The sequence below is a fragment of the Ovis canadensis genome, chromosome 1, assembly GCF_042477335.2.
Source record: "Ovis canadensis isolate MfBH-ARS-UI-01 breed Bighorn chromosome 1, ARS-UI_OviCan_v2, whole genome shotgun sequence".
Lineage (NCBI taxonomy): Eukaryota > Metazoa > Chordata > Mammalia > Artiodactyla > Bovidae > Ovis > Ovis canadensis.
Window position 1 is genome coordinate 279964315 of NC_091245.1, and position 12447 is coordinate 279976761.

At 49.8% G+C, this 12447-nt stretch overlaps 1 protein-coding gene across 1 annotated transcript in view; it reads left to right on the forward strand.

Annotated features, from left to right (window-relative positions):
* The first annotated feature begins 6799 nt into the window (after window positions 1-6799).
* The window catches only part of KCNH8 (potassium voltage-gated channel subfamily H member 8), a 462629-nt gene continuing 456981 nt past the window's right edge, over window positions 6800-12447 (forward strand). The window contains exon 1 of the mRNA XM_069582447.1: window positions 6800-6893. Within this exon, the coding sequence (XP_069438548.1) occupies window positions 6818-6893 (76 nt within the window). The 5' untranslated portion in view covers window positions 6800-6817. The remainder of the gene's footprint in view (window positions 6894-12447) is intronic.

Genomic DNA, 12447 nt, shown 5'->3' on the forward strand with positions numbered 1-12447 from the left:
GGTTATTGATATTTCTCCCAGCAATCTTAATTCCAGCTTGTGCTTCATCCAACCCAGCGTTTCTCATGATGTACTCTGCATATAAGATAAATAAGCATGGTGACAATATACAACCTTGATGTACTCCTTTTCCTATTTGGAACCAGTCTGTTGTTCCATGTCCAGTTCCATCTGTTGCTTCCTGATCTGCATACATTTTTCTCAGGAGGCAAGTCAGGTGGTTTGGTATTCCCATCTCTTTCAGAATTTTCCACATTTTGTTTTGATCCAGACAGTCAAAGGCTTTGGTATAGTCAGTAAAGCAGAGACAGGTGTTTTTCTGGAACTCTCTTGCTTTTTGGATGATCCAATGGATGTTGGCGATTTGATATCTGGATCCTCTGTCTTTTTTAAAACCAGGTTGAACATCAGGATGTTCACTGTTCACGTATTGCTGAAGCCTGGCTTGGAGAATTTTGAGCATTACTTTACTAGCATGTGAGATAGTGCAATTGTGTGGTAGTTAGAACATTTTTTGGCATTGCCTTCCTTGGGGATTGGAACGAAAACTGACCTTTTCCAGTCCTGTGGCCACTGCTGAGTCTTCCAAATTTGCTGGCATACTGAGTTCAGCACTTTCACAGCATCATGTTTTAGGAGGTGACGTAGCTCCACTGGAATTCCATCACCTCTGCTAGCTTTGTTCGCAGTGATGCTTTCTAAGGCCCACTTGACTTCACATTCCAGGGTGTCTGGCTCTAGGTGAGTGATCACACCATTGTGGTTATCTGGGTCATGAAGATCTTTTTTGTACAGTTCTTCTCTGTATTCTTGCCACCTCTTCTTAATATCTTCTGCTTCTGTTTCCCAAGGCTGACTAATCCCTAAAGATAATGATAACTTAACTATGAGTGTGCTTTTTATAGGAAAACCAACCAGTCTCAGGTTTATATCACCAACCACCTCCTTATCTAAGTCTCACGCTCTAAGCTAATATTTCCCCTGATCTCAATCATCTGGGGGGCAGGTACTGTGAACTTAAAGGCAAAGCAAAAGCCCCTCAGAATTTCCTGAACTAGCCAGTCCCGAATTGCTCAGCCTGTCCTGCCTTGTCTTCGTCAAAGAGACTCCAGGAGCGGCTGTGGCCTGAGTCTGCTCTCCACGTCTGACTGCGCGAGCCGCTGATCCTCCTGTGAACCGTCAGTCACCTCCCAGGTCCTGTGCCGCGGCACTGACCTCTGCCTGTTGTCTCTCAGTCTAGAGCACGGTAACTAGAGAATAGCCTCTGCTCACTGCAGCTAAAGAAAACCCTCGCAGCAAGGAAGACCCAGCACAGTCTAAAACACAATAAGTAAAAAAAAAAAAAGTGTTTTTTTGTTGTTGGTTTTTTTTTTTTTTGGTAAAAAAAAGCCACTGATTTTCCTTCTGAGCTCTGGAACCATTCATATTTAGAAGGAAAAGCTCAGAAGCCGACATGTTATTCTATATGAATGTGTTCTTAGTTATTTGCTCCTCCAGGGGATGTTCCCAACCCAGGGATCGAATGAGGTCTCCCACATTGCTGGCAGATTCTTTACCAGCTAAGCCACAAGGGAAGCCTGTTCTTAGTTAATAAGACCACACATTATAACAGTCAGTCCACAATATTTATTGTCAGAAAAGGACTGAATTAGGTGTGCTAGAATACCAAAAATGGGGCTTCCCAGGTGGTTCTGTGGTAAAGCATCCGCCTGCAACGCCAGAGACTCAGGAGGCTTGGGTTGAAGCTCTGGGTCGCGAAGATCTCCTGGAGGAGGAAATGGCAAACCACCCCCGTATTCTTGCCTGGAGAAGCCCATGGACAGAGGAGCCTGGAGGCTGACTGGGGTCACAAAGATTCGGACACGACTCAGCAACAGCACACCCACACAGAGACACAGAATACCAAGAAAGGAGAAATGCTCGATCGATGACACTAATAATCCTTTACAACATATGCCACTTGTTATGGGTTTCAAAGATTTGCACAAATAGTTTTTACTACCCAGTGAAGTAGGCAGGGAAAGCATTGTCCTCACTTTACAGGTGAGGAAACGGAAATGCATAAAGAGTAAGTGCGCTGCCCAAGGTCGCAGGAATACCACAAAGGGCAGCGGTGGAGCCGCGTGCAGCACAGGCACCTCTGGGCGATGCTCTTTCATGCCAGCCTCTCAATTCAAGCACTCACTTCTCTTGAGGGCTGAAACTCTTGTTGCCAGAAAAAGCTTTAAGAATATTTTCAAAGCCTATAGTCAAACACATGAACATACAAGAAGCATTTGTTTGTATCATGGCACTGGATGAGTGCTGTAGTCTAGAAAATGGACCTGAAGACCTAAAATCTTCAGACAGGTGCGGGGGTTTCTAAAGCCCCTTGCAGTCTCATCCAGACCGAAAAGACAGCCTGGAGCGCAGGGGAGATGCTGGGTCCAAACCTCAGGAGCTCCCAGAATGAAACCTGAAACTCGCCCCAAGGCAGGCGTAGGCAGAGACCAAAGGCAGCGCAGATCCCTCCAGCTGGGTGGACGAGAGGCGTAATAAGCGAGAGAACGTACACACGAGGCTCCTTTAGAGTGGCCGCAGGACCGCAGACCCTCAAGGTCGCCCACCAGAACCTGGAGCATTTATACAGAGACCCTAATGGGGCTCAGACTTCCCTGGTGGCTCAGACGGAAAAGCGCCTGCCTGCAGTGTGGGAGACCTGCGTTCAATCCCTGGGTCGGGGAGATCCCCTGGAGAAGGAAATGGCAACCCACTCTAGTATTCTCGCCTGGAAAATCCCAAGGACAGAGGAGCCTGGTGGGCTACAGTCCTTGGGGCTGCAAAGAGTCAGATATGACTGAGCAACTTCACTCACTCACTCACACTCAATGGGGTTCAGTCCCAGTGGTTTCAATACCAGGTCCCTCTCTCAAGCCTCTGTCTTTGTAAACAGCTCTATCCGCGTGCTGGTGGGAAGGGCGGACTGAGATTGCCCAGGTCTAGAGTGCAGGTGAAGCAGGGCTCAAGCCCTCTCCTTGACTTCTCTGCAACAGGAAAGAATTAACATTAAAGGAAACAGCGGCACTTACAATTTGGCTTTCCTTCTCAAGTGATTTTCCTGTAAGTTTTTCACTTGCGTCTTACATTTTCCCTACAAAATTCATCGACTGGAGCCCAGATCTTGTATCCGAAACTCTTATGAAAACACATAGAATAAGTGAAAACAGATTCTTAAATTTTGCAATACTACTATAAGGCAACCTCCTTTGAAAGTGGAAGTATTAACAAGTTTATGTGGAGATTCTAACACGTAGACCTGTGTTCCCTCCCATTGAATCTGGGCTCTGTGCCTGCTTTGTTCTCAGTTTCTAGACAAGCCTTAAGAAACGGGTCGCTCCTAACTCCTGTCTCTTGGGATTATGCACTTCTGAAGCCCAATCACCGTGCTCCAGGGACGCCTGGAGAGATTCATATGAAGGAGAACTCAGGCCCCCAAGCCCCAGCCCTGGTTCAGTCCCCAGCTGACAGTCAGCACTGGATTCCATCCAAGTCAGGGAGACATATCAGAAGATACTCAGAAATGCGCTGTCCCAATGAGCCTTGCCCAAATGGCAGCTCTAGGAGCAAAACAAAATATTATTATTGTGGGTTTTAGGGTGATTTGTGACATGGAAAATCAGTGAAATTTGTTTGGGTTGGTTTGACCTAGAGAGGCCTTCTATAGAATATAACGCAGAGTACCCTAGTCTGAGTTGAGGGATTTTGTGTCTTCTCTCACATATGATCTCTTCTGTGAACATGGGTCTTTTCATGTGGGCCTTGAGTTTAGTGGGTTGTGTGGTCAGCCTGTGTTCTCGTGGTGTGGACTTACTCAGGTCACAGGGAAATGTCACGGTTTCCACAGGATGGAAAGGTGTTCAATGAGACGAGCTGGGTTCCTTTCTGTCAACCAGTCTTGAAGATCCCTTGGAGGAGGGCACGGCAACCCACTCCAGTACTGCCTGGAGAATCCCACAGACAGAAGAGTCTGAGATGCTACGGTCCATAGGGTGGCAAAGGGGCGGACAGGACTGAAGTGACTCGGCACACACAGGACAGTGGGAGCATTTCCTTTAAGGAAAGGAAGGGAGATTTGTGACAGATGGTGCTGGAATTCCAAGTTTCCAATGTGTTTCCTTCATTCTTGAGCCTCTTTGATTTCAAGGTGCCAAAGTATGTCTAAGGGAGCTGGGATATGCTTCAACTCTCAACAAGGTCATGGTTTAAAGTCGCAGTTTGGCTTCATCCGCCTCACAAGCACTTAGGATTAGGTCCTTGACTAGGCCAAAGCTTAGAGATGGCCTGGACCCAATGACTTGAGTGCTGATGCCCTCCTAAGAAAGATTTCATCTTGGTAGGGAAAAACATGGGGCTTTCCATGTGGTAAAGAACAGGCCGGTCAACACAGATGACATGAGAGGAGGGTTTCGACCCTGGGCTGGGAAGATGCCCTGGAGGAGGGCATGGCAGCCCACTCCAGTGTCCTTGCCCGGAGAATCCCATGGGCAGAGAAGCCTGGTGGGCTGCAGTTCACAGTGTCTCAAAGAATCAGACAGGACTGAAGGAACTTAGCAGGCACGCAGGGGAAATATCTAAGAGGCGGTGAGATTCACTTGCTACAGACCAGCAGGACCCCGATCTTGCATAAGCATTTCGGGCATTTTGGACGGGAGTCTTGTCAGGTCTCAGAGCAGGTGCCGCAGGAAGGGCTAAAGCAGCCAGCGACACGCCGCTTCCATTCGCCATAAAACCGGCGCTTTCTCGGGGTGCGGGGGGTGGGGTGCCCTTCCGAAGTCCTTCGTGTTGCTTGTTTCTTGCAAGGGATTTCATGCATTCGGCAATACAGATAAAGCCCACGACACAACAGCTTTTACACACACACACACACACACACACACACGCACACACACACACACGGCCCAAAAGTACACATTTTCTGAAGCCGAGTCGTGGTTTACACTTCGTGTCTTTTATATTTCACTTCAGCCTCAGGGCGCCTCAGAGGAGGAGCTCCCCGGCTTGCGCCCTGACGGCAGCAGGCTGGTTTTTCTAGAATCCCCTGCACCGCCCAGGCAGCAGGGCGCCCCTCGTCTGTGCGTCTCCCGCTCTGCCCAAGAGGGGACCCCCAGCCACTGGCAGGTGGCGGGCGCGCCGCTGGAGGGCTCCGCCCGCGCAGTCGGTGTCCGCCGAGCTCAGCTGGCTCGGGCCGGGCGGGCCGGGCACGGGGGCGCGGACGCTGCGCCCCCCGCCCGCCGCTGTCGCCCCGGCCACCCACTCACCAGTCCCCGCAAGCCCACCCCGTGCCAGGCGCGCCGCCGCCGCTCCCGCAGCTCGCGGAGGCCGGATCTCCTCGAATTTCAACACAAAGGGAATCCTCGGCCGCAGGAAGTGCATCACCAGGAAGGGGGGTCGGGGCGGGGAGAGGGGGCGTGCCTCCGCCCCGACTGCCCGCCCCCCGGGGGCCTGGACGAGCCGTGACGACAGCCTCGGGGTCCCCCCGACGCCCCCGCCCCCGGAGACCCCGGAGGCCCGGGGCGCGCTCTCGCCCGGCGGCGCGGACCCGGCCGCCCCCGCCTCTGCTCGCGGGCGCCCGCTCCTGGGCTGCCCCGGTGCCCCGGCCCCGGCGCCCTCCCCGACGCGCCTCCCGCACGCGCTTCCCTTGCGGGCTTTTCCCGGATGCCGCGCTGCGGGGCGCCCCGCTCGCGGCGGCGCTGCGCCCCCGGCCGGGGCCAGGCTTCCCCGGGGCAGGACGCAGGGCGGGAGGGCGTCCCCGGGCCGGCGGGGCGGCGGGGCCCGGAGGCCCGCTTCCGTCTCCCGGACGCCGGCCGGGGGCGCGGCCGGGCCTGCCGCCCGGGGCCGCGCGCCTGCGAGCGGGAAGGCGGGCGAGGCCCCGGCGCGGCTGGCCTTCCGTGCTCTCACTAGGCAGCCTCCCGCGTGTTTACTTCCGTGGCGGTTTTCAAATCAATAGCAACAGCAAACTTTTCTGGCAAGGTTTTGTTCCCCTTTCCCCGCAGAGCGGGACCCCGTTCACCGTCCAAATAAAAAGCTATTTTATCATTTCGTTCTCCTCGCTCAGCATGGCCTGCGGGGACCGGTGGCCACCGGGGGCGAGGGGCTGAAGGCTCCGATTCGGGGCCGGGGATGGGAAGGTGCGGAGACCCGGGCGGCGCCCGAGTCCCGGGCGAGAGACCGCGGGCCTGGGGAGGCGGCCGCCCCCGGGGGCGCGGGCGCCGGGCTCGGCGGGGGCGCCGGGAGGGGCCGGCCCCGGGGCGCGGGCGGCCGGGTACCTGCCCGACCTGTCTCCTCCCCTTCGCCGACACCACACCCACGGGACTCCGGGCTCCCCGGGAGAGGGCCGGCGCGGAACAAAGGGGTCTTTGTTCCCCGGCTCCCGGGGCCGGGAGCGGCGCTCGCTCGCGTCTCCCCGCGCCCCGAGCCTCGCGCAGCCCCGAGCGCCGCCCTCGCGACCCCCGCGCCGGCGGTCAGGGCGCGGCGCCCGGCGCGGAGGGGGCGCGCGGCGGGGGCACGGGCGCTCCCGCGGCCGCGGGGCGTGGAGCGCGGGCCGGCGGCCTCGCCGGGCGGGCCGGGCGCTGCTGGCCGGGCCGGGCGGGCGCCCCGGGGCTGCCCCCGCCGGAGCCGCGCCCCCGCCCTCGCGTCCTCCCGCCGCTCGCGGCGGCCCCTCGCCGGCGCCGGCCCCTCCCGGCCGGCCCTGCGCTCCCCGCTCCGCTTCTTGGCACTTTCCTCCCGAGCCATCCTCCTGCACAAACTTTGATGGAGAATCTCACACCGCGCTGGAAAGATGCCGGTTATGAAAGGATTGCTGGCGCCCCAGAACACCTTCCTGGACACCATCGCCACCCGCTTTGACGGAACACGTAAGTCTCGCGCTTGGATGAGTTGCATATATATATATATATATATATTTTTAAACGATCTTTTCTCATGTAAATTGCTTTCGTTCCCACTGTCCATTTTGCACCAGGGGAATGTTTCCTTCGCTTCCTGCCGAGGTGTCTTTTGTGGGGAGGATTTTTTTTTTTTCAGTGTAGTGTCAACACTTCGATGTATTTGGCCCCCTTGATTCTTGGGTTTGTAAAGGCTGGAAAAGAATCTGAAGAAAGACCTACATCTGTGTTCACTGTGGGTCCCGTAATGCCTCTTTAAAGAATCGGTTTTTATTAGTTTTATGAGGTGAAGATGAAAATTGTCCATATTGGTGAATTGCCAATCTACCTAGAGTTTCAAGGCTCCGTGGACAGAGGAGCCTGGCGGGCTACAGCCCATGGGCTCGCAAAGAGTCGGATAGACTCAGCGCGACTAACACAACAAATTAGAGGGAGAGTTTGGAGTGTTCTTTTTCAGTGGAGCTTCATTCTGAAACGTCTTTTGGATAGGCATGATCCCATCTGAGTTTAAGAAATGCAACTAGAATCAAGATCGCCAAGTGTAAGCTTCCTGTAGAATTCTAAGCGTTGTGAGTTGGTCAGAATATCGAGTCCTGCTTCTCAGGTAGAATAAAATACCTTTCGATCTGGAATTACCCTAGCACTCCAGAAGAGACTGTTGTGGAAAGAGATGCTGGGCATGCTAAAGGCTGATCTATCATAAGAGAAAGTTTCAACATATACATATGTATTTTGAGGGCGAAAATCACTGGACGTTTAGCCTGTTTAAGCTTCAGTTTAAAAGCAAAGATATGCCCTGTGGATTCTAGGAGACGTGATCACATCTGCGAGTGGTTCTCTTTCAGTACCACGGTCAGGTCCCCGTTACTTCCGGGCTTCTCAAGCCCTCCTTCTCCAGGGGCTGTTGGTTTTCCTTGCAATGAGCAGTCTGTGCTTCGCCCGCAGCAAAAGCTATCACTTGGTTTCACTATGAATGCTCACACCGTCCTCCTAGCTTGTGTTGCTTCTGCGTGTTGTCTTTCCTTTTCTGCCTATACACAAAACTCGTAGAAACTCATCAGCTCCAAAGGCTTGTAGTGATTTCGATATCACTTTTTAGGATGATGGCATATTTCTCGGAGTTGCTGGGGGAGCACACATGTAACAATTTTAACTCCAGGAGTCTGGATACAAGGTCTTACTACGGTGGGAAGTAAATCCTGGACTTAGGCGCTTCAGGGATAGTTAGGAAAGTTTATGAGAGGGAGAAATGAAATATTTACTGGATTTTTTTTCAGTTTTTATTTTTGACATCCAGCCTACTCGGGGTGGTTGTTGTGAACATTCTTTCCGGTGGTTTTATCTTTATCTTTAGCTTTTCCCTCCCCTGTTATGTTCTAGATGTATGAGTGAAGAGCAATGCTATTGTCTTAGTCAAATGATAAGAAGAGAAAATACCATCATTAGGCTTTCAAACCCTTGCCAATGCCATCATGCCCACCGCCCAACCTCTACACGTCACCACTTCTGTCTTCATGCATGATTGCAGTCACTACTATTTATTACATTAGGAACTGATTAGTTTCTAGTGGATGTTATTCTCGAAGTTGAAAATTTAAACCCCAAAGACTTTTGATATTGATTACAAATACATCTATTGAAAATGAACTAATTGGTAAACGGTGGTTGCTTATTTCATTGTCATTTAAAGTTGAATGGAATGCGGTGTGTTCTCAGCATAGCGCTGGGAATTTCAGCAGGACTATATTTAGGTATCAGTCGCTAATGAGAGGAGGCTTCCGATCATCTGTAAGAACACCTTTGCCTCTTTCACTATAACATTTGATGAACAGAGGGCATGTAAGAGAAAGAATGGTGTGCTACTGAATAGCTCTGTTTCTCTGTTGACTACACAGTCAGGTGAACGAAATAGAAGGTTAGAAGTTTTAAAGCCTTGTTTGGGAAGACCATCGTCACATCACACCACCAGCGTTTAGAATAACAGCAGAACTCGAACTGTACAAGGAGAGCATGCTTGTCCTGTGCTCCAAGGGCCTGTGGAAGTCCTGGGGGGGCCACTTTGTGTCAAGTCAGTCTGAAAATCAGCGGAGCACAGCATATAATGATACCCCCCATCCCAACAAACCCCACTCGAGGAATGAGGAATCTATCTTCTCATTTGCACTTCCTTAGAATTGCAAGAAGACCTGAATAATCTGAAACTTAAAAAAATACGTTCAGCAAAATTTAGCCACACATTTTGCTGTATCTAGCATTGTGGCAGCCCATTTTGCCAGCTAAATATTTAGTTTATCTTCTTCTATTTTTTATGTATTGACACAATTTTATTAAGTATAATTACTGTCCCTGAAACTCTTTTCCTATGATCATCCTTCTCTCTCTTGACTATTTTAGAGCAGTCGTTTATTTCCTTGGGAAAGATAAAACTACTTGCAAGTTTTAAATTTGCAAAATTACCACTTGTCCAAATATAAATTATACTGGAGAAAGAGTAATGAGACTGAACTCAAAACATGGTGTGTTTACTTGGTACATTTCTGCCTTATTTGTTGGGTATATTTTATAGTCATGTTAACTTCTTACTCTGTTTTATTTTGGGCAATATCATTGAAAAAATAAGAGACCAAACAATAACCCTAGCAGCCCCCTTAGTTAACCACCATGCAGTATTATTATTATCTTTATTGACTTAATACTGTAGTGGAAAATAATAAATCTTGAAACATCATCTAAAATTTCTCCCAGGAAAAATTAAATATATGACAATAAAAGCCTATAACATAATCTATAATTTATCACTTGCTGTATTATCACAGAACAGCATCAAAGCAGCTGACAATGCTTTTTATCACCTAGTGATGCTTTCCCTGGGTTTCCCTGGCGGCTCAGTCAATAAAGAATCCACCTGCAATGCAAGGGACTGACTGCAATGCAGGAGACCTGAGTTTGATCCCTGGATCCAGAAGATCCTGGATCGAGAAGATCCCCTGGAGATAGAAATGGCAACCCACTCCAGCACTCTTGCCTGGAAAATTCCAAGGACAGTGGAGCCTTGTGGGCTACACTCCAGGGGTCACAAAGTGTCGGACAAGACTGAGCGACTACACCACCACCAGAGACACTTTATTGTTTGGCATGATAGGATATTTTTTCTTTTTAATATTTAAGAAGTGACCTCTTTGTCAGGATTGAAAGACAGTAGTGGGCCGTTAACTGAAAGTTTTTCCTCATATACAGTATAATTTTTAACAACTACTGGAAAATACAAATCATTTCATATAAAACTTCCCTAGCATATATTTACTCTTGAAATATGTTCTCCTGGTAAATTGAACGTAAATGAGACTTAGAAAAACCTAGAACTTTGCAAGTATTGAATATGTGTGCCCCATTTAGCTTAAAGCTCAACATTCAGAAAACAAAGATCATGGCATCTGGTCCCATCACTTCATGGGAAATAGATGGCGAAACAGTGGAAACAGTGTCAGACTTTATTTTGGGGGGCTCCAAAATCACTGCAGATGGTGACTGCAGCCATGAAATTAAAAGATGGTTACTCCTTGGAAGAAAAGTTATGACCAACCTAGACAGCATATTCAAAAGCAGAGACATTACTTTGCCAATGAAGGTCCGTCTAGTCAAGGCTATGGTTTTTCCAATGGTCATGCATGGATGTGAGAGTTGGACTATAAAGAAAGCTGAGTGCTGAAGAATCAATGCTTTTGAACTGTGGTGTTGGAGAAGACTCTTGAGAGTCCCTTGGACTGCAAGGAGATCCAACCAGTCCATTCTGAAGGAGATTAGTCCTGGGTGTTCTTTGGAAGGAATGATGCTAAAGCTGAAACTCCAGTACTTTGGCCACCTCATGTGAAGAGCTGACTCATTGGAAGACTCTGATGCTGGGAGGGATTGGGGGCAGGAGGAGAAGGGGATGACAGAAGATGAGCTGGCTGGATGGCATCACCAACTCGATGGACATGAGTCTGAGTGAACTCCGGGAGTTGGTGATGGACAGGGAGGCCTGGCGTGCTGCGATTCATGGGGTTGCAAAGAGTCCGACAGGACTGAGTGATTGAACTGAACTGAACCGAACCCCATTTAGGGGTAAAAGTAACTCCAATGAATTTCTTTGACTCAGCATATAGCCATACTTCTCACTTAAAACAGTTGAACACACACACACACACATACACACACACACACACACAATCTTAACATTATGACTGCATAATGTCTTATTTTTACACCATTAATGTACATAAAAAATTACTTTCAGAGTAGACAGTTGTTTTAAATACATGAATATTAACCTGGACAAAGGGAAGGTATAATAACAGAGCACATAATTGCATATTTTAAAAAGAGTTTTTCAGTGTGACGAATGTTTGCCACAGGGTACCATCTGAGGGAAACACTTTTTTTCTTTTAAGTATATAAAACTTTCAAAGAAAAGTGTCCATTTCCAAACAAAGTGGTGCATTAGCCTACATTTTCCAGTCACATCAAAATTTGGCCAGAACATTTTTTTCCCTTTGGGGTTAGTGAAACAAGGTCGAAGCTCTAAAGGAAGTTTGTAGCCCACTGGACTCTGTCGAGGAGATTCCAGTCAAAGTTTCCAGAAATCATGGTGGTGTAGACACTCATTCCTATTTGCATATACTTTATGTATTCCTGCTCAAAGTGGTCCAATGACATTTGTTAAATTGGAATGCTTCCTGTTCAAAGGCAGTTCTTAATGGCTTTTCGTCTTCACAGTTTCTTCAAAGTATGTAGATCTCATAATACCAGGACAGAGAGAAGGTAAGGTAGCGAGCGCTGCGGGAAGGGAGCACAGTGAAAAAGGGGGCACCCGGGACTTCCTGAGTCTTTTCTGGGCTATAGTGTGGGAAATATCCTAAGGCATGTAGCCGACGAAAAGAAAGAGCTCCGTCACGTGTGGGTCTGTGTAACAAGCTGTTCCGTGGAAATGTTGGCAGAAACACACAGCGCTGCATAGATGTCTCCCGCGAGCGGCTGTCTGTACAGACTCGCCTGTGTTTTTGCACGCCACGGGAAGCCGCTGGCACTCCAGTTCTTTCGGAGGGATGGTTCCCGTGCTGGCTTTCTGCCTCTGTGCAGTGAACCACGGCCCCCTCGGTGACCTGCTTTCTCACCGTCCTCTAGGTCAGACATCAGGCAGGGACTAGCTGGGCCCTGTGCTCAGGGCTTCGAAAGGCCACAAGGTGGCAACCAAGTCATCAGCTGAGGCTTGAGGCCCTCCTTCAAGCTCACACGGTTGCTGGAGGAATTTAGTTCCTTGGGGTTTTAGGACTGAGGCCTCTGCTTTTGTGCAGGTCTTCAGCTGGGGACTTTTTTCAGCAACTGGTTTCCTTTGGCCTCCTGATGCAAAATCCCTCCCCAGGCCCTCTCACCGCAGAGGGGCTAACTTCTTCACAATGGAATATAAGTCAGCCATAAAAAGAACTAAGTAACGCCATTAGCACAACGTGAGTGGGCCTGGAGACTGTCATACCGAGTGAAGTCA